This window comes from Dipteris shenzhenensis, chromosome 19, assembly GCF_047967505.1.
Source record: "Dipteris shenzhenensis isolate YYH24624 ecotype China chromosome 19, Dip_SZ_1.0, whole genome shotgun sequence".
In the NCBI taxonomy this organism is placed as follows: domain Eukaryota; kingdom Viridiplantae; phylum Streptophyta; class Polypodiopsida; order Gleicheniales; family Dipteridaceae; genus Dipteris; species Dipteris shenzhenensis.
The window spans coordinates 51,559,941-51,583,429 of record NC_141614.1 but is presented as its reverse complement, the minus strand read 5'-3'; the positions used below and the strand labels follow the sequence as shown (position 1 = coordinate 51,583,429).

The 23,489-nt window shown below is 39.0% G+C and overlaps 1 protein-coding gene across 1 annotated transcript; it reads right to left on the bottom strand.

Moving 5' to 3' along the window:
* Nucleotides 1–536: 536 nt before the first annotated feature.
* LOC147890619 (uncharacterized) lies at nt 537–2,282 on the bottom strand. Its single transcript, XM_087390910.1, has one exon. The coding sequence runs from the start codon at nt 2,176–2,178 to the stop codon at nt 544–546; it is 1,635 nt and encodes a 544-aa protein (XP_087247036.1). The 5' UTR covers nt 2,179–2,282; the 3' UTR covers nt 537–543.
* Nucleotides 2,283–23,489: the final 21,207 nt, after the last annotated feature.

Here is a 23,489-nt window from a genome sequence, read left to right as displayed (position 1 = left end):
TTTGGGGTGGTCAACCTTCTAAACATACAAAAGATAACAAAGGGGTGGGCAAAAGTGAGATCCTTGAGACATGTACATAATTCCTTGGACCTTTGTCTAAATATGTGGACTGTATATATAAACTTGAAGTTTGGTATAGCTCACTGTTTTCAAAATTGTGGGCAAAAAGAAGTACACCAACTTGAAGTTTGGTATAACTCATATTTTTAAAATTGTGCAGGAAAAAGAAGTACATCAATCGTATTGGATATAGAGATGAGAGATCCATGCAAGATATGTTGTTCTCTCTTTAGAACTCAACGTTCTCTCTCTATACATGTCACCTTGAAAAAGCTCCCAAATTTTAGGTAAAAGTTCTCTCTCTATACATGTCACCTTGAAAAAGCTCCCAGTAAAAAATGTGCAAGCTAATGTGATGATCTAGTTGTGGAGAGGGACGAGAGTAGAGAACACGGGGGTGCACGTTTAGAGTAGAGGACATGGCAGTGCGGGCTTGCCATGTGCTTGCAAGGCACCGACCAAAATCCAACTACTCTCATAAGATCAGGTTGGAGGCCAGAAACGGTTGGGTGCCAAGCCGGAACAAAACAACGTGACTGCACAGGCCAACACAATCACCGACACCGTCACGGGAACTGCCATCAAGCTCGCCTTCCATTTGTTGCGCTGCCCTTCTTCTCCAACCATAGATAAATCACGATACTCCAACAACTCCTTCCATCCTTCCGGTAGCTCATCCGGATTCAGTAGCCTCACCAGCCACTCCTCCTCGTCTTTCAGTAGATGTTCTCCTTTTGCTGGATCCGGCAGCCTCAGATGCTCATCCACTTCTTCCTTCGACGGTTCTCCTGGCTTCAGCACCCTCAGCGCATGGCCTGCTATCGCCTTTGACCTCTTCAAACACTTGGCCTTGAACACCCTTCGCAGATTTCCCTCCAGCACAGCACGTTGCTCGCCCCTGATCGCATTCACACACGTCTCCGTCTCCAGTAGCGGGATCAGCGTCTTTATGTATACCAGCGACTTGTCGCACTTCCCAGCTTCAACCACATCATCTATGTTATTGATCAATATGTCAACCAGCTTCTCGCCCCTTTCGTTTCTAACTCTCATCATTCCTTCCGGATCGTTCTTTGTCAATTGTTGGAAGCTTGACTGAGCTGCCCTTCCCGTCTCTCCGTTGTCCAGCGAGTCCGCCAATCTTGATAGCAGCCTCTGTTGGAGACGCAGCGCCCGTCTGTCCTTGTCTAAACCTGCCCAAAGACCTACGATGTTCGCTGCCGCCTCCTGCTCGAAACTGTCCCCGGATTCCAGAGCAATGCGAGCAGCCTCGAATCCTTTATTGTGTGCATACAGATAATCGATAAGGTCCTTATAAATGGAGTACACCACTAGAGCTCGCTGTCTCCGGCGATACTCGTCACTTAGCATTTTGAAAGCAAAGGTTAAGAAGTCGAAGTCATTCGCATGCAACGGCCCCTTTTCCATGCCCCTCCACACCATTTCATCATAGTATCTGAGGAGGCTGTAAGTTTTGACACACAAGAGCACGATGACCTTTGAGTGTATAACAGCACAGGCTGCAACTAAGGCATTCACTAGGACTAAAGTGTAGAATATGAGGCGAGAATGCCATAACCCGTCGAACTTTTGAGGTTCCTCTCGACTCAATAGAGTACACAAGCGTAGCGATGGAAGGCAAACTCCTATTGCGATAACAGGCAGCTGAAATATTTGGTCTGCCACTCTAGCGATTGACATCTTCCCCTGCCTATCGGAATCATGATATTTCAATTTCCTAGGATCTGTGCTGCCGTAGACCAATTTACGGGTCACAAAATTGCAAAAGAAAACAGCTACAGCAAGGCGGACGGCTTCCAGCATGAGCAAGAAGGATACAAAATAGAAATCTTGGGCATTCAGATTGGCGACGTATCCACCCAGAATCACAGCCGATGCCCAAGTGAGTGCGCTCCATCCCAGAAACGAGTTCAAGGTGTGAAATGCGGTTGTAGTGAGAGCCAATCGATCAACTTTCCCGAGTTGCGATTCGTATTTCTCAACGTCGCTATGCTTTTTCCGAGCCGATTGAGCAAGAGGAGGGAATGGTGTTGGCAAGCCCCTATCTGGGAGAGGTAGCAGTGCGATTTCAGGTGCAGCGGAATGAGGACGGTCCATTCTATGCAAGCAAGGATCAGCGGCTAGTAGGCTGTGATCGGATGCATCTATGCGAGGGAGGAAACGAAGAATTCACGAGGAATTCTTCAAGCCGGCCTAGCTTTGAGAAGAAAGAAGAAACCTTAGAGAAGAAGGACCCTCGAAGTCAAGCCAACAAAACGAAAACAAAACGAATTGGAAATTGCTCGGAAAAACCTTCATTTAAAATCTCTCTCTTCCCAAACCACTTTTTATGTAGAGTCGTCATGTCTTCACTCGTCATGTGGAAACCGCGTTCACGCGTAGATGTATTTCACACATGACCGGGTATTTCACACATGACCGGACATTGAAGCAGCTTCTACTCATTTGATTGGGCTGTCAAACTTTCACTTTTTTAGGTTGCCCACATCCTTGGGCGACCCACCTAGATGTCAATGGCCTTTCACCCTCCCCTTATCGAGACATGTGTAAATCTTGCCTATACTTATGGAGTTTTCTAAATTTGACTAGAGTTCCACTTTGATGCACCAATTTTAGTTCTTATATGTAAACTACCTCATTAATTGGGAGTAGCCCTTTTAAAGCCTCAATCTCTAAGGTTCTCAAGTGGACCCCAAGTGGGCAAGGATGTTTGACTCTCCAACATGTCCCCTATAGTCATAAAATGGGTGCCTAGAATGTGATGAGGAAATGTGATATATGGGGGCATGAAAAGAGCTAGCTCGTGCCTTGAACTTGACTTGACATTAAGGGGATTCAAGAGTGAGAACCTACTAATTAAAGGGGACAAGTGTGCATAAGTTAGGCCTTAATTGCACTCTTTACATGTACATGAACCATGAGCAACAACAAAGGAGCAGGTGTTGAGTAGGCTTCTATAGGGAGCCTTGTAGTCTGAGGCTGCTTACAAGCTCAAAGAGTGAGAGCACCCAAACTATAGAAAAAAAGAATTCTAGGAGGATAGCAGAAGGAGAAGAGCTTTACAAAAGGCATAGGTGACACAAGCTAATTGCTCGGAAGCATGATAGATTGATAAATATTAAAAGAACTAGGGTGGGAGATGACACATGGCATAGTACATGAAAGACCTTAAAATTGGATATTTTTTTAAAACATAAAGCTCACAAAGGAGTAAAATAAAATACCTAAGTAAATTAAGGGTATTTATATTGGCCTTCTAAAAACATGTGCTATTTAAATCTTTTACATAGGAAATCCCTAGAGTATAGATTCCTTATTAGTTTTTAGCTATACTACATGGGTGCGATGTTATGGACTATTGTATATAATTTTTTAGTTATTCAAAGATAAATTAATATACATCAATGTTATATGAATTATGTGCAAGATAGGCACACACACACATAGGTTGTAAGTCTCCACGAGATGCTATACAATATAATCCACAATCCTGCCCTTAAAGGAGTGAACTTGAAGTGTGTGTATGTGTGTTTAAAAAATAGAAACCTATTAACAACATGGCTTACGATGCTCAGATAAAGGTGGATTAAAGCTTTTTTTATATTATTATATGCATGCTCATAACATATAAGTACAACTGGTATAAAAAAGTGTTGAATCCATCTAGTAGCCTAGGCTCTGAGGTCGGGGTCCACTTACCTGTCACCATCCATAAAAAACCATTTGTTAGAACAAATTTGGCATCATGTGGGAAGACAGGTAATGCCTGTGTTCCCGAGCTTGTTATCGCTTATACCAAAGAGACTTAGAATTATAGATAGATTCTAACCGTATACAAAAAAAGAACCGGATTTAATAAGTTCTCTGATATTTCTTGCATTTTTTTTTTTGACACCAAAATGGTCTAGTTCTATTCTCTTGTCCAATTGTTTCGATTAGCCTTCATGCATCCTCCATCTTTTTTGAGATAAAGGCCATTTTGGCAGGGTATGTGCTTGCGGACATCCTAGCTGTCCTACGGAATTTGTTTGAGTTCATCACCAAAATTTCCTACCAAATTCAGTTATTAACCAAATCAGGGAGGTGTTCCATCTCCAAGGTAAAAAAGACTATAAAGAAGAGGGGGTTAGTTCATAACAAGGAGTGAGAAACCAAATGAGTATGTTTAAGTGTGTGTAGGATGGGAGGTTTAAAAATGAGCAAAGATATATGAATTCATGTAGGGGGGCCATCCACACCCTTGTGAGAAAAAAAGATACCATTACAAAACTCCCCTTGAGTCTAAGTGAAGTATTCTAAGTGAAGCACACATCTTGGGGGGTAGTTTACATCATTGTATGAAAATAATATTAGGGGGGTAATCTGCTCCCTTATTTGAGAACATAAATTTTTTGAAAAAGGGGAGTATTCCACACCATACATTAAACAAAAAATTTTAATCGTCAAAGATAAAGAACAAAGAGTGACTTAATTGAAATAATTGGTGGGAGTATTCCACACCCATCTCAAGATTCTTTTATTTTATGCCTAAGAAATAACTAGAAAGAGGGGGGCAGTCCACACCCTCAACAAAGTCACTATAGGTCAATAATGCATGTTTTTATCCATCTAGGATGAGTTAATAATTAATAATTTACTTGAGTTTAAGCAAGTTTTGTTGAAAGAAGCACCATACCTAACTAAGTGAAAAAGAAAAAAGGATATATAGGTTCTTATAGCATCATACTTATATAAGCAATAAAAAATGTAACTAGATATATATATAGATTAGAGTCTTCAAGGAAATCATTAATTTTAACTTAAAAGAAAGAAAGAAGAAGGAAATGAGATGGAAAGTTTTGAGACAATTTACTAAGGAATAAATAGAAGAAAATTAGGACGAAGATCCTTAAAGGTTAGCCAAAAATAAAAGAATAAACATTTAATACGCTTAAGTGCAGTGAGTACATTGAAATATATAAAATAAAATGATGGGATGCAAGACCGTAATGCGAGACATGTGAGACATGTAAAACACTGAGTATATTGAAATCTATAAATAAAATGATGGAACACAAGAATGATATAATTATTAGAATCTCATCATGAGATATTTTTTAAATATAATAAGTTAGAATTGCTTATGCAAGACTATAATGTGAGACATGTGAGATAATAGATTTTGAGTACATTGAAATCTATAAATAAAGTGATGGAACATAAGAATGATATAATTGTTAGATTCTCATCATAAGATATTTATTGTATATAATAAGTTAGACTTCAAAAAAAGTAAAACCAATTTAATAAATTTAGAGAGGTGAATTGTCCATTCAATGAAGTAAAAACTAAAAGACGTAAATGTGAGAAACACATGAGATGATAGATTTTGAATTAGTTTAAATCTATGAAATAAAGTGATTGAAGACAAGAATAATATAATTAGACTCCCTTCTTTCGTCCATCCTAGTCCTTCTACAAGAACATTCTTCATTTATCACTCTTAATTTATCATCTCTCCATCCACCACGATGTCCTTGGCATCGTCGGAGATGTGGAGTCTAGAATCGATAGTCTCAAACAATGGGTTGCTGACCAAGGAGCAAGGAGAGATGCAATAATTCGACAAGGCTCTCCACTGACACGGATGGAGAGAGAGGAATTCGATGCACAAAGGTGGACAGAGAGGGAGGAGACTCAGAAGATAGCAAAGAGCGAAAGACTTTTACAATGTATTATAAAAGCACGACAAGATCTCTTGGATTTCTTACCTACGTTATCGAAGCACTCGGTATGGCCGATTTGATCGGGATGCTAAAAGAACAATAAAGGCCTCTCAAAGAGATTATAAAGAAACAATCTGTGACTGCTTGAATTTCTTCCTTCATTGTAATTATGTTGAGGATACGGAAGTGGAGTCCGTGGAAGATTGGATTGTTGAGAAGATAAGAGATACTAATGATGAGAGCTTCTAGTGTAATCTCGGCCTCTGTGGCCTGTCCATCATGACTGCTTGAATTTCTTCCTTCATTGTAATTATGTTGAGGATATGGACATGGAGTCTGTGGAAGATTGGATTGTTGAGAAGATAAGAGATACTAATGATGAGATCTTCTAGTGTGATCTTGGCCTCTGTGGCTTATAATAGTTTTGTATTCTCTACAACAAGCCTGGTAGGGCTGAGCAGATCATATTAGAATTGCTAATACAATTTATTTTTTTAGAATTGCTAATACAATAATAATACAAATTGAATAAATATCATAAGTAAATGCCCTAATGTATTGTAACATTTAACATAAGTTTAAAAAACACTATCATTAGTCAACACAAACAAGATAAAAATATTCAAAGACTCATGTTTCTTTCTACATGCTTTACAACTGAATAGAGTCTGATGAGTCCTCTTGAGGCTGTGATGCTCTAAGAGTACATTGAGTCTCTACTTCTTGTGTGGATGGTGTACATTGAGTTTCTACTTTTGGTGCAATCGGGATAGACTCAATCTCTTCCTCCTTTGCAAGATGTGATAATGTAGATGCACATTGAGTCTCTACTTCTTATGTAGGAAGAATGCATTGAGTCTCTAATTCAAGTAAAGACTGTATTTCCATTGGATCAAATGAACTAATATTCTTTTCTTTTTATTGCAATATGGTTTTAGAACAGCTTCCCCTATATATACAGAGATGTGCATATATGGTTGATCCTCTTATTTCTAATGTACTTAGCAATAAGCAAAAGACCATAGATAATGTTTTTAACTGGTTGCAACCTGTTGATTTGACAACGGCGCGAGTTATCTTTACTGCATATCACGAGGAGTGAGTATCAATCCCTACTTAGCTTATCTCTTACATTGTGGAGGATTATATCAAATAATAATTATTCTTAATTGATAATGCAGCTCGCATTGGAGCTTGGTGACTGTGGACATCTTAGCCAAGCAGTGTTTCTTTGTCAATTCAATAGCATCTATCCATGGCAGTGTGTCAAAGTATAACCTACCTGTGTCACAATTACATCAATGAGATGCATCCTATGCAATGCGCACATTCATTTATGTTATCTATTTTGATGTGTAGATTGGCTCGGAAGTCGGTAGGTGCTATAGATGCACTTATGCAAATGGAAGGTGACTTAGAAGATCAAATAGAGTATGTAACATGCCCCGCAGCGAAGCAGAATGATGGCCACAGTTATGGGTGGAGAGTCGGATATAACTGCTTTTTGCTCCTTGCTCAAATTTGAATTTGAGCGCGACGGTGAAACCTCATTGTCGACATATATAGACTTGCATCTACACGCATTTATGTCATCTATCATTAAGGAATTTATTGATAACGTGCTAGAGTATTGAGAGGAAACATTGGTTGCTACGTCCATAAGTTGTCCTAATGTAACCACTGTATTGGATGAAATGGGGAGCTCTTTTGAGGTCAGGGTTGTCATTAGCAAGCAACCTCATGTTTTGATATTTGGTAGCGAAAAAGTTACAATCCTCTCCGACCCTTTGAAAGAGGCTAATGACAAAGTCATGATGGCCATCCTCAGGTTTGATATGAACATCTCTTGGCTTGATACTTCAATAACATTTGTTTATTTATTGCTACAGTATGGTTATATCTCACTTTCCTAGATCAGTACAAAATCGCGTGTGTATGCTCGATTCTCTCCTTTCAGCTGTACTTAGTGATACCAAGAAGACGGTAGATGATCTCGGGGGGTCCACCTGGAAAATGTAAGTATACTATGAGAGTTCAAAATTAGGGGTATTCTTATTCATAAAACTTACATAAATATATTTATAGCAGGGGTAATTTTATACACTATTTTAAAATTTATAGGTGGGGTGTGTTTATTCTCAGATCTAAATCTAAAGTTATTTTTTACATATTGTCTCCTCTAGGATGAGGTGTAAGAGCACTCACAATTTGTTGATTGATAGCTCAAAGTTTTAACCTATTGAATAGCCCACTTCATTGCACACCCTCGCGAGTCTCTACTTAACCATTTCATATAACATGGAATAGGGAGAAACAAGAGTTGTGTTTGTATGTGTGTGTGTGTGTCCGAGAGAGAGAGAGAGAGAGATTACAATATTCTTCATGCATATATTTGTCCTCGACATGTTCAAAGCAAAAGACAAGGGGTAACACATTGTTCTCAGTGTCACTTATTCCTATGTTTTTATTGAATCCATCCTCTTACATGTTCTTTGTGTTTGATGCATCACTTGTTTATCTCATTCTCTTTGCATGATGTATGGCATTCCCATTCTTTTTTCTCTCTCTTTTCAAATTGGATGGACATGCCAATATCATGTAGCAGAGTAGTGTGTGTGGGTGTATAGGTATTGCATTTGTTTTTTTTGTTTTTTTCATAGGTCTTGAAGGCTGTAGCTTATGGATTAGTATACAATTGCACTGGTAGTGGCCCCATACTGTCTTGATGAGTTGTTTAAGACTTGAAGCGGTCACATGCTTAGGAGCTTATTCTTTACAAAGCTTTCAAAGTTACAGCATGATAGGTGAGAGCCGATCATGGGTCTCCTATTTTCTTTTTACTTATATATATATATTTATATTATATGTATATATATAGGCAGACAGACAGACAGACATATATATATATATATATAGAGAGAGAGAGAGAGAGAGAGAGAGAGAGAGAGAGAGAGAGAACTTCATAAGACTAGAATATACTCAATCTTATGAATTAAAATAAAAAAAGGAAATAATGGGTTAGTTAGATCCTCTAATGTGATAATATAAGATAATATATATTAGAGAGCCATAACATCCTTGTCGTAGTAGTTACAAAAGTTGCCTTATCAATCCTTGTACATTCTCCTTGCACTCATTGGACTTATGAGATACATCATTTTCTTCTCTTATCCATTGGGTGGGATCATGGCTCAAAGCTCCCAATATTTTTTTGTTCTCTCATCATCCAAGCATAACTTAAATGATAAAAGGTTGCTCTTATAGGGAAGGGGGAAGGGAGGGGAGGAGGGAGTGTCAGCTTTGGGAAAAACGGCCCCATAGACAAAACACCATCCCCATAGACAAAGTGTATCTAGTGTAGCCATCATAGCATTATCTTATAATCTCTAATTGATACTTTGGCCTCATTTTAATCTTTTGTCTAGCATAGCCATCATAGAATTATCTTATAATCTCTAATTGATACTTTGGCATCATTGTAATCCTTTCTTAATATTCTTGTGTGAAATATCTAAAATCATATATAGTGATAAATATAGGACGTTCAATAATTTGTCTTAGACTATCTTATTTTTTCTTCTTGAATTGTCTCATTTACAATTATCTTACTAGTCCCTTGGTGATCAAGTACATATGAATTGTCTTATGTTGTCTATTCTACAAGATTATAGAGCATAGTTATCTATAAATAAAAAATAAAAAAATTAAGGTGGGTGGTCAACCCCAGTAAAAAAGCGATCTATAGGCATCTTCTTCAACAGCATAGCATGACCCCCAGCTGAATAAAATCTAGGGTTTTAGATGGGAGGTGGAAGGAGAGGACGAGGGAGAAGCTACGAGGTGGGAAGCAGAAGAGGGAGAAGCTGTGAGGAGGGAGGAGAAAGGTCGATGTTGGGGAGAGACAACAGGGAGACGATGAGGAGAGAAGACGACAAAAGGGCAAAGTAGAGAGGCACGGTGAGGGGGAGGGAGATTAATTAGGGAGGCATATTAATTTTGGGAGTTAAACTTAGGATAATAATTTTTCCATGCGATCAATACAAATTTCCCATTTTTCACCCATGTTCATGGCTCTCCTTTTAACCCATAGAGCTAGGGTATCTTGATATTTGTGTGGGCGAGGGAAATTCAAATGCTAGTGTGAAGGGTAGGCGGGAAAGGATATTGGAGGTGATTTAGGTCTCGCTGGCTTCTCTCCTACTATCAGCTCTCTCACTAGCTATGGCAAATCTGCTTCTCTCCTACTATCGCGAGTTGTCCTTGTACTATGGCTTGCTATGGTGACCCCTGTCTCTCTTTCTTGCTCTCTGTTTATCATCGTGAACTTCCTTCTCTACAGAAGAGCTTCCCCCATCATCAGCTTGCTCTCTCACTCTGAAGCTCATAGGGACGCAGGTCTTGAAGGATGCCCAATGCCCAAATTTTGTGCCTGTGAGGTCAACAACAGGACTAGGCCCCCCCGCCGCTTTCAAGAAGAATTGGCATCATCCATGTCTGTGTTTTCTGGTGGAAACGTCTGCGGAAACTGTGTGAGGATGAAGCAAAGCAGGGGGGGCATTTGCGGCAAGCAATCTTCATAGCTAAATTTCCACAACGGAGAGGAGCAACAATGGGAAGGAGGCAAAGTTTTGGATAGCTCCTGCATGCACGCAAACAAGAACAGACATCAAGGGATGCAGACTATACACCAGTAGAGCTAGAGTACCTATGCACCGTGCCCATAATCCCATGATTCTTTGACCAATGTAACACAGTATGATCTATGCAAGAGCCTGGGCATCGGTGGATGATTAATATATACATTGACTCGACCTTTCCTGCCAAGCTATTCATCATTTGTGGTTCTGAGTGCCTGATCGATTACAGGTAGGTATATTTACCACTTACCTTTGCTGTTGAAGTACTTCAAATTAAATTAGTGAATGCCTTGTGTTATATATTGGGGCCGATACGTATGTACATACTGGGAATTTGGGAGCTACTAACTGTGTATTTCAAGAAGACATTTGAGGTCCAGATAGCTCTAGATGAGAGGTTGATATATGTAGAAAGGCAGGGGCCGGGGACTCACTGTTTTCATCATTTTTTTGTTGTCAACTTGTGAGAATGCAATGTGACTAAATGCAAGAAAAGAAATGCAATTCCAATTGTCTCAGTCATTTTTACTTTTGTTTTGAATGCTTCCATTGTTGTCAATTTGTGAATACCAATGGAAGGAGAGTAGTAGAGTGAAGAAATAAGAGTCAATGTAATTCTAACATGCATGAAGAAGAGACGCAATGGTCATTGTTGTTGCCAACTAGAACTAGCATTTTCTCTAGTTCATGATACAAGAAGTTTTTACCATAGCTAGTTCATTGAGAAATCTTCTTTGGATTTGCTATGTTTGTACGTTTATTTCAATGTTTTCTTTCTCTAAATCATGGCTTGGTTATGCAAGCATGGAAAACTTGTTTCAATTTTTTTCTAGGAGATCTTCGTGCATACATTGAATTTAGAGCATGGCTTTGGTGTAGACCTGTTGTGGATCATTATGATCAATTGATTGCACCTCATGCACCCCCAATTTCGCATGACAAGATGTTGTACTCTTGTGGCATTCTGCTACCATTAATTTTGAGTATGAGAGCATTGTTCGTCTTCAAATTTAGGAGCAAAAGGGCTAAATCTTTTGGGATACATTCCAATATTTTTTTGCAGGCAATTTGTAGCATGCTCCCAGTAAACCGACCTTGTTAATCTTGTGATCCACACACCTCTTCTCGAGCATGCTTTTTGAATGATAAAAACCATTCACCTTGTTATATGTTGCACCTTACTAGGCTATGTCTTTTTATAAGTTATACCTTATGCATATGGTTATGCCCTTTGCTATTTTTGGGCATCCAAATAAAGCTCTCTTTGAAGGTACACATGAGCTATAATTCAGTTACACATTTGTCTTTTCATCATAAGTTCACTGGTAGCCAAATCTGCTTATTATTTTCCCAAGCATCTACTAGATTTTTACTTCTCTCTGAGCCCTTTTGCTCCATGGCTATCCTATCCTGGATAGATCAGCCAAAAGCATTCATCTCTATTAAATAGGACATGTTATTTTGGTATTATATTAGCTATTTCTATCTTCTACATGTTACAAATTGTGGGTTCATTTATTATAATATTGTTGAGTGTGTTTTTAGAGAGAATACGTGGTTCCTTTCTACTGTGTATAGGTGATAGCAAAAACTTCCATCTCTGACAACTATTCTACTCTCTTCGCTTGATGAGTTGGCTGAGCTGTCTTTTTTCACCAGACAATGATATCCAAAATAAAATGTGATTACATTGAGTTTGTGATGATCGTCTATATTTTGAGAATTGCAAGGTTGATGTTACTTAATGATGATTAAAAGGAGAGGACATTGCATATAAAGAATGTTTGCATTGTATGAACTTTCTTTTGATGTGGCATTGAAATATGATGGCCTTGGTCTTATGATGGGGCAATGAAATATGATGGTCTTCATCTTGGTCTTATGATGTGGCAATGAAATGTGATCATATGTTTCAAGTTTCCATCAGATATATGAGTGGATAAGTTCATGTATAGGTGCTGAAATTTATCTTTTCTTTGGAGAAATGGAGCTCGAATTGTTTTCTTTTATGTGTTATTTGATCAAGACGAGGGTGGACTTTTGCAAAGTTGGTTGTTATTTTTAGTTTTGCATGCTTTCCTAGTCAAGGAGAGGTTCTTCTAGACTTAGTGTTGGGCTTAACTTTTCTTTGCTTTTTAATGCTTTTCCTGAATTTGGATGATTCCAAATATACATACGTTGGAGGGCAACTCTTTTTTTGGAGAATCTCAGTTACGAGTGCCTCAATCTTTATTTGTTGAATCTATATGAGTCGCATTTGGGTAGGGGGAAGCTCATTGCATAAGCTTGATATATGTTTAATATAGGCAGATTTGCTGTGTTTCTTTTCTTGGGTATTAGTTGAATATATGCACCAAAAGGAGTGCCTAATCCTTGTATAATTATCAGCAGTATTGCACTTTAGGCAACATATGCACTTTGGGAAGTAGTTTCTTTTCATATATAACACGTGTATTTAAAGCCTATGTGTTGATTTTCAAGATGGGTTCCTTTTTTTTTTTGCCTTGTTTGAAATGGCGTTTGATCGCTCTGCCTTTTGAAACTTGTTGGAATTGTTGCTAAAGCATGCAACATCTAAACACTTGGAGTATACTACATATAAGAACTATGTTCTTGGCACAAGATTGCAATGCCTGACTCATGGATTTTTCAACACCTATGGGTAGTGTTTGAACATCCCTTCCCAACTTTCCCACACGTCCTTCAACCTTGCTACCCATCATCTACATGTCACTTCTAGCCCTCCATCATCACTTCTTGCTGTAGCATTACCTCAGTTATGTCATCACCCCTTTACAACAAACATTTTAGAAGCATATCTACACAAAATTGCCTCTCTTTGGGGCCAAGATTCCATGCAGTGGCAGCACATTCTTGTATAGTAGCAACGTGAGCAACATTAGAGCTTGAATCAGCATTTTTCTCGCATTTCTCACTCAGCAATAGCATGGCATAGTCTTGAAGTCTCCTGTTTTCAGCTCACCATCGAAGCTTCTTTCACAGGAGCGCACGGTTGGGAGGCAGTGCCATCTATTGTATCAGTTCTACAATAATCAAATTTTTGATTCTCCATATTATCTATTTTTCTATCTTGCATACGAAATCCTGTTATCTATTGAGCACAGACGTTGTGTTGTTTTCTTATAAAACACTACCTTTTCCTAATAGAAAAAGTGGCATATAGGCAACATGATGCTAGTGCATGCATCATATTGAATATAAACACTTGCGATAAATCAACATAATGCTACTACATGCATCATATTTGATATAAAAACTCCCAATAGATCAACATAAGGTTAAAGTTTGAGCCATCTTCTTATAAGTTTGTGCCATTTTATTCATGGTTCAATTCAAGTTACTTCATGCAAATCTCTAGTAGCTAGTGATAGTTTGGGAGCATGCAAGGGAGACAAAATTGGATAAGGTGGAGAAAATACATGAGATTTTGGGAATTAAAAAGATCAAAAGTTGAAAATACGTTCTATTGGGTACTAGTATGGGTGTAAAGCATGCATCTCCGCGACATACAAATTAAAGGGTTTTATTCAACTATACAATACAATTTCTCATAAGTAGCATCTGTTTCAACTTACACTAAAATGTACAAGAGGGGGGCAAAAAATATAGGCTTCTCAAATTTTAAATTTAGTGGAGGGATATAACTATTGATCCAAAAATTCACAGTAGGGGTATATAAAATAGATAAAATGTGGTTACAGAGGGGTTTTTTAAATACCTTTCGAACGCACATTGTATAGCTGGCTTATGTAAGGTGGACCCCCCGAGTAGATGATGTTTGATCAATGCTACAACCTTTAGACTTGGATGGCATGCTAGTCGTCTTTATGCCATATTATGAGAAGCAAGTATCATCTCAATCTTTCTTTTACTCTTTTATTTGTAATATTGTGTCAATTAATACTTAATATTGTGATAAATCTCATCGTTCCTTATTGGTGATGTAGCTCACATTGGAGCCTGATAGTACGGGATCTTAATGACAACCATTGTTGGTCTGTCAATTCATTTACAAGCTTTCATGGGGTGTTCAAGTAAGTGTTCTTTTATCATATCATTATGAACGTGCATCTTACTATTTACTACACAAATTCACTTTGTCATATGTCATGATGGCCAGGTCTGCAAACAAGTTAGTATCTACGATTATGAAAATCAGGGAGCATCAAGACCAACCAAATTTCCAGACACGCTTCGTAGTGGAGCAGAAAGACAAGTTTAGTAGTGGGTGAAGAGTTGCCTATGTTACGTCAACTATAATACCGTGACATCGGTATAATGGGGAAACCATGAGGGCTTAACAATACTTACCCATGTGGCTAATGAGGGCTAGGGTCTAGGGGGAAATCCTAGGCCTAGGCAATTAATGGAAGGGTGCATTAGTGAACCTAAAGAGGGGTTTAATGATGAGGTCCACTTGGACACATGGCACCATGAGTGTTGGCCACTTGGGAGGTATTGAGCAAGGGGGAGGATTCTAGAAAGAGAGCTCCACATGGTAAGTAAAAGGAGAGACAGAGGGAGCTTACGGGAATCCGTGGTCGGGTGGAACGAAAGTCGGAGAAGCCCTCGAGGAGATAGGTATCTTAACACTGGTATCAGAGCACAGCGAAAGATTAGCCTTATTGGTGGGTAGTCGCATGTTTTCGAAAGCTTTGAAAGTTGATATGCAATCCGGTTTGCTGAGCTATAAAAGATCTAGAAGAAGGACTCGTTAGGAGAGGGATCGACGAGGAGAATAGGCCACAAATCCTCTCCTTTGGATCCATGTTTGAAGGATGTACTGCGCTATCTCTTGCACAGCAGGTGCGCTCGGTGTAGTGGAGAAGCACCCACGGATGGCTTGCGAAGTTCCTTGCGCAGTGGGACCTTAACTACTACGCTATCTCTTGCACAACGGGTGCGCTCGGTGTAGTGGAGAGTGCCCACGGGTGGCTTATGAAATCTCTTGCGCAGCGGGATCTTAGCAACTGCGCTACAGATTTGGAGAAGCTGTGCACCGTGCAGCTCCGTCCGAAGGCTGCGGTTCAGCCATTGTCATCCGAGTGAGACCAGAGAGGGCGTTACCTCTATGCTGTAGCATTCACTATCCACGCTCTCGAAGAATCAGAGACTCATACTCTCTGGACTTACAGGCTTTGGAAGAAGGATCGGAGGTTTATCGTCTTCGTTCGATGGTCGGCCTGCAGAGCAATAGAAATACTTCATCGTCTTCGTTCGATGGTCGGCCTGCAGAGCAATAGAAATATTTATTAAAAAAAAGCCACGTCATCTAAGGCTACTTTAGCCTTTAAAGAAAGCCACTTCACCCCTCTCTTTTTATCCCTCTTTATCCAAGGTCCCAAAGTTAATTTCACCTTTTTTCTCTCCGAGATTTATTAGCCTCGCCGATTTCAAGTAAAAGATTTACATTCGAGATCGAGGGAAGCAAGAAGAGCGGGATCGGGACGAGAGATCAAGAATTAAAAGCGAGAGGACACGTCAGTTTCAAAGACAAATTCAAGACCATCGAACAAATACCAGGGAAGTGGGCATCATATTTTTCTATCTGATATAAAGTGCTTTACTTTACTTTTTCTAGAATATATACATTTTTAAAATGACAACTCCATAAAGGGATGGTATGATTAGAGAGGCCGAGGAAAGGGTTAGAAAGGGAAAAGCAATAGTCGGAGAGGAAACACATGAGGAGCTACAAACTGAAACTCAAGAGGATAATGTAGAAATGGAGGATATTGATTATGGTGATTATGGAATTCCGTATGCGGAATTCATTAAACTTGAAACTCGAACGCAAAATATAGAAACACAGTTGGGGGTTATTAGTGAAACATTAAAAACCCTAGCTGAAGCTATAACGAAGATAGCCGATTCTCAATCGGTATCTATTAGTGAAAAATCACCGATTCCTCCTAATCAAGTTGAGAGGTCTACCTCTCGACTTAGAGAAACCTTGAACATCCTTAAGGACTTAAAACCGCCAATTTCAATGGGGAAGAAAAGGAGTGCAATAAAGATGCAATTAATACATTCTTGCAAAAATGGCAAGACTTTCATCGACTCAGGAATACACCTCCTGAAAATCAAGTCGTGGAAGCAAGTCTTTCCCTTGGAAATAAAGCCTATAAATGGTGGATGAGCCTCAGGGAGAGTGATAAAATTCCTAGATATTGGACTGAGTTTGAACAAGCCTTCCTAAAAGAGTTTTTACCGGAAAATGAATTAGAAAGAGCGTGGGAGGCTTGGGACATTTGCAGTATGGGTAAAAACACTCTAGTCCAGTACATAGCGAATTATAGGGAGGGAGTCCTTAAACTGAAGGGAATTGATGAATTCCAAAAGATAAGGGGTTTCGTGAGAGGTCTCAAAGACACTTATAAGGTTGAAGTGAGAAGAAATTCTCCAAAAACCTTTGAGGAAGCTATTAAGTATGCCCAAATATATGATGATACGACGAGGAAATTCAAAATTGGAACTTCGGAGCAAATGGGTTTTGTTCCAAAGTTCAATAAATTTCCCAATTTGAAAAGAAAGGGGCACTTTAAGAAGGAGGTTCCTCAGGCACCACCTAAGAAACCTCAAACACAATTATCCTCTCTTGAAAAAAGACGATTATGAAAGGGCCAAGCAAGAAAATCTTTGCTTCAAATGTCTGGGCAAAGACCATGCTGCTTGGAACTGTCCTAAAAATAAACCAGTGGGAGCTAAAGCCCCAAATAGACCTCCCAAAAAACAAGTGCATGCGGTGCAAGTGTTACCGCTCAATGGTACTGAAAAGTACACTGAGGTAGAGGTCTATCATGAGGATAGCACCCACATGTGCTGTCTATCATCGGCAATGTGGCAGCCCACCTTTGGTCCTCATGATTTAATGAGGATGCATGGAAAAATTAAGGGGCAAAGAGTAAGAGTGATGGTCGATGATAGCGCAACACATAATTTCTTAAACTACTCGTTAGTTAAGAAATTAAAATTGCCTGAGAGTCCCAGTGCCCATAAATATGTGGTCTCTTTGGCGAAGGACAGTGATAAAAAAGTTTGGGACACCATGATACATGGTGTATAGATGGATATTCAAGGCTATGAGGATGCCTTGGATTTTCAAATCATGCATCTCGACCGAACAGATGTAATGCTTGGTCGAGAATGGTTGTATAGTCTTGGGCATAGCTTACAGAGGAGTTATCTTAATAACTCCATTACGTTTGAAAAAGAAGGTAGAGTCTTTCAGATTCAAGGAGAACATGATGTGCCTAATTCTCCTCTTATTTGTTCGATGGAATTGGAACGACTACTACACCAAGAACAATGCGAGGTATATCTTTGTGAACTTACTTTTATTGGTGATTTTATCTCTTCTACATCGGAAAGAAGTAATGTTGTTTTTGATAATGTTAAAAAGTATAAATCTTCTTTTAATGATTTAATGTTTGAATTTAAAGATGTTTTTCCGCTTGACTTACCTGATGGTTTACCTCCTGAGAGAGAAGTAGATCATAAAATAGATTTAATTCCTGGATCTACCCCTGTTTGTAAACCCCCATATAGGCTTAGTCAAATGGAGGAACGTGAGGTCGAAAGACAGTTAACAGAATATCTTAGGAAGGGCCAAATCCAAACAAGTACTTCACCTTGGTCTTTACCAGTTTTACTGGTAAAGAAAAAGGATGGTACTATGCGTTTATGCATAGATTACCGAGCACTAAATAAAATCACCATAAAAAATAAGTATCCTATGCCTCGCATTGATGAGCTCTTTGATCAATTGCAAGGGGCAAAATACTTTACTGAAATTGATTTAAGATCAAGATATCATCAAGTACGAAGTAGAGAAGAAGATGTCCCTAAGACATCATTTCGTACTAGGTATGGGCATTATCAATTTAAAGTAATGCCATTTGGATTAACAAACGCTCCAGCAACTTTCATGACACTTATGAATAGTGTCTTAAGGCCATATCTAGGGAAATTTGCTGTAGTATTTCTAGATGATATCCTTATTTATAGTAAAACCAGAAAAAAACATTTGGAACATTTGCAAAAAGTGTTTCAACTCCTTAGAGATAATTCACTCTTTGCAAAAGAATCCAAATGTGAATTCTTTGCAAAAGAAGTGAAATACTTGGGACATATAATATCCCAACAAGGGGTTCGTATGGACCCTGACAAAGTAAGGGCCATATTGGAATGGCCACATCCTACAAATCTAGAAGAATTACAGATATTCTTAGGTTTGTCAGGATTCTATAGGAGATTCATCCAAGATTATGCTAAGATTGCTGTTCCAATGACGGACCTGCTTAAGGGGAAGGGAAGCACCTTCATATGGGATGAACCTCAAAAGAGAAGTCTTGAAAAATTAAAGGTAGCTATAGCGGTAGCTCCTATCTTAAAAGTAGTGGATCCCAATGAACCATTCGTGGTTGAGACAGATGCCAGTGATTTTGCTGTTGGGGCAGTACTTATACAAAAAGGTCGACCAGTAGCTTTTGAAAGCAAAAAGCTAGATCGTGCCCAACGGAATTACTCGGCATATGAGAAGGAACTATATGCTATAGTCTATGCTTTAAAGAAGTGGAGGCATTATTTATATGGTGCAAAATTTGAGATCATCTTTGATCAAGAAAGCATTAAATGGATTTGTAGTCAGCCAGAGCTTAAAGGTAGAAAAGCTAGATGGGCTGAATTAATGCAAGAGTTTGATATACAATTGACATATAGGAAAGGGAAGTTCAATGTGGTAGCAGACTCTCTTAGCCGAATGCCAATTGTTAATGAATTGAGTTTTACTCAATTTCAGAATGATTTCCTAGAGTCCTTAAAAGGGAAATGTGAATTTGATCCTCACTTCTCTGAAATATGGAAAGCAATTAATAACAGGGATCCAACAAATCGAGAGGCTTTCACTGAGGAGTCGCATGGAAATGGCGACACACCACAGGTTGGTGATAAAGGACTCAAGTGGAGAAAATATACTATTGAAGATGGCTACCTACTCTACAAGGGCAGAGTATGTGTCCCGGATGATAATGCAATAGGCGCCAAATCCTTTTTGAATGTCATGATAGTCCGAGTGCTGGACACCCGGGAATTCAGAAGACATATGTACTTTTGAAGAGACAATTCTTTTGGCCTGGAATAGGAAAGGACGTGCAAGATTAGGTATTGAAGTGCCAAAAATGCTAGGTCAATAAGGCTGAACGCCTTAAGGTAGGAGGTCTCCTACACCCATTGGAGATTCCATCTGGCAAATGGGAAAGCATCTCCATGGATTTTATTGTGGGACTACCTAGGACACAGAGGGGGCACAACTCTGTGTGGGTAATTGTGGATCGGTTGACCAAGATGGCTCATTTTGTTCCTGTCAGTGAAGATGTTAAAACTCCAGAATTAGCTAGGCTATTTGTGGAGCATATCTATAGACTATATGGGCTACCCGCCGGTATTGTTAGTGACCGGGATAGCAAATTTAACAGCCACTTTTGGAGGGCTGTGTTTAAGAGGTTGGAAACTTCATTGAATATGAGCACTGTGGATCATCCACAGAGTGATGGTCAAACTGAAAGGGTCAATCAAATCATTGAGGATATGCTTCGAGCATATGTAAATAAACGGCAAACTAATTGGGAACAGTATTTGCCCATATTAGAATTTGCATATAACAGTGCCAAACATTCAGCTACAAGTTTTAGTCCATTCATGATGATGTATGGATTTCAACCTAGAGCCCCAATGACTGTGGGACTTGAAAAAGAGAAGGTTCAAGCGGCCAAAGACTTTCTTGAGGATATGAATCAAATGCTTAAGTTAGCTAAAGATAGCATAAGAAGAGCTCAAGATAGAGCACAAAGTTATGCAAACCCCCACCGTAGAAAGTTGGAGTTTGAAGTAAATGAGAAAGTCTACCTTAAGGTACTTGAATCTTCAGAATCTCTAAAAACATGTAAATGTCCAAAGTTATCTCCTAGGTATTGTGGACCATTCACAATACTTAAGAGGATTGGAGAACTTGCTTACAAATTAGCCTTACCTGAGGGATGTAGAGTACATCTAGTTTTTCATGTTAGTAGGCTAAAAAGAAAATTAGGAGATGATGATAATCTCATTGGAAATGAAGTTCTAGTTGAACTTATTGAACCCGCATCTTTACCACATGAACCAGAAAGAATTTTAGATACACAAGAAAAAAGAACGTGACATACTATATGGAAAGAATATCTGGTTAAGTGGAAAGATAGATCTGAAGAGAGTTCAACATGGGAAAAGGTAAGCAGTCTCCAAAGGAGGTTTCCCAATTTTGTTTTCGAGGACGTAAACAATTCTTAAGGGGGAGGGAATGTTACGTCAACTGTAATACCATGACATCGGTATAACGGGGAAACCATGAGGGCTTCACAATACTTACCCATGTGGCTAATGAGGGCTAGGGTCTAGGGGGAAATCCTAGGCCTAGGCAATTAATGGAAGGGTGCATTAGTGAACCTAAAGAGGGGTTTAATGATGAGGTCCACTTGGACACATGGCACCATGAGTGTTGGCCACTTGGGAGGTATTGAGCAAGGGGGAGGATTCTAGAAAGAGAGCTCCACATGGTAAGTAAAAGGAGAGACAGAGGGAGCTTACGAGAATCCGTGGTCAGGTGGAACGAAAGTCGGAGAAGCCCTCGAGGAGATAGGTATCTTAATAGCCTATAACTTCATGTTGTTCCTCAATGAAATTTTTGAACATGTCTCAATAGAAGCATATACAAAGCTCGAGCTACAAGATTTTATGGCTAAGACTATTCACTACCTAATTGCTACCATTGGAAAACAACATGATGGACTCAATGAAGAACCTGAGGGAGCCAAAGAAAAACAAGAGACAATTCAGTCTCCTTCTACATCATAGCCTCAAGCAGAAAAGTCAAGAAAAAGTTTGTGTCAAACCTAAGGATGGCTATTATGACCTTGTCATTAACCTCTTTCTTAAAGTTTAAAAGGATTGAAATGTCCCGTTCATCAAATAGAAAAGTAAGAGGTTGTTCTCGAACTTGAAACCTAGCTTCAAATGACTTCTCCATCTGCTACAAGGTTTGATTATTTTCTAGACTCAGAGCAGCTTTGCTTTCTTGAGATGAGCTTCCTATATTCTCTACTCCAACTATGTCCTCCTCATCCTCCTCCTTTTCCTCCTCCTATAAAAGAATAAAATAATTATGAGATTCAAAATTTTAAATTAATTATAATTTTAAAAATGCTTTTAAATAAATAAAGAAAATTAAAGATAAGTTTTCATACCTCTAGATATCTTCATGGTCTTTTTATGTAACCGTCTGAGGCAAGGTCAGTGTCATATCCATCTCCTTCAGCTTCCTTACTATCGTTGGTGTCCTCACTATCATATCTAGAGCTTTCAGCATTTTCATCATCCTTCTTGCTCTCATCATACATGGCCATCTCTATGTCAGCATCCTCTTCATGTGAGATCAGACCTTTCTTATCATAGTTTATTGTGAGAGAAGCCATGGTATCAAGGTATTCCAAGCAAGCAGTGCTCTCAATAATATTTACATGGTGTCCTTTTCTGATAAGAGCTTCAAACAAATGTCCCATTCGACACAATGTGACTTCCCATCCGGACGGCAGCAAAAATTCCATCATACTAATTAAAAGATTAGCACTTTTGCTGGCCTTTCATAGTGATTTGCGTTGCGATGGAGGGGACTTGGAGCTTCATGCTCTTCCAATACTAGTTGCAATCTCTTTGCATTCCCTCTTATGTTGTTCTGTAAGGAGTGATCATTGTAAGGGCTCTTCATGCACAAGAAAAAGGTTTTAAGACTCTGTATCTTCAGACCACATTCTCTCTTGTCTCTCTTTCTTGAGTATATACCATTGTAAATCTTAAGCTCATTGCCATATTGTTTTTCTAGGGTAGCAGACATTTTTTCCTTGTCATCTTTATCAGCAAATGTGACTATGTTACATAGTCCCACTCTACCAATGGTGGTATGTAATATTCTATCAAAGAGTTGATGAATGTCATTCGGTGATATTTCATAGACAAAGAAAAGCTAAGGCCTCTCCCAAGCAGTGTCATCGGACAAAAAATCATTCAATGAAACTCCCTTGCACTCAACACTCTTTCCAAACTCTGAAATGTTCAAAGTTTTTGCTTTTTTGAGAGTGTGCTTATTGATGACTTTTTGTGCATATGCATACACATTTTCCGGAATGTCACTTGCCATAAAAGGAGTAATTTTAGATCCATCATCTTCTACCTTCACCCATTTATGTGCCCAAGCCTTCTGTTTAGCTGACGGTAAAGCTAATGCCATTTGCCTCACAATGCTATGATCAATTTTACATTGGCTAATTGGAATATTTTTTTCTGGCAGCAAATATTCAATTGCACTCTTTACTGCATCACTCTTGACCTATTGGATGATGCAATATTCCATGAAATGATCTTTATCCTTTTTGCCAAAAAACCATTCTTTGGACATTAATTTCTCTACAACAGGACTTGCGTATTTGTTTGGCAAGTTTCTTAGAGGCCTCGACATCCGAGCCATCGTCATCTCTTTTTTCTCAATCTTTGTTGCCTTGTCTTTAATCAATGATGGAGCCTCATATGTGACATCTCCCTTCTCACATGCAAGACACACATCTTTGATCTGATGAAAAACCTCATCACTATGGAAAAATATGCTTGTGTAGTCTTGATACCTGTCCCTTACTATCTTAAAGCTTGTAATCACCTCTGTTCTTTCCTACTTTCCCCTTGGTACAACGGCACTCAAGCAGGTGTAGAAGTCAACAAGATTATCGGCTTCCACTTTAGTTGCAGTTCTTTTGAGAGTGGTCACAGGAGAATGAAAAATTCTCCATATGGTCCTAGCTTTGAGCAGCATCTCTGAAGTGGAGGTGATCTTTCATAGTGCATGAATGTCATGATTAAGTCTTTCCAACTCAATCAAATATTTTTTCTCGTTCTTGAAGATACAAATGCATGTAGAATAGTAGTGGAATTGAGGCACACTCGCGAAGGTTTAATAAGTAAT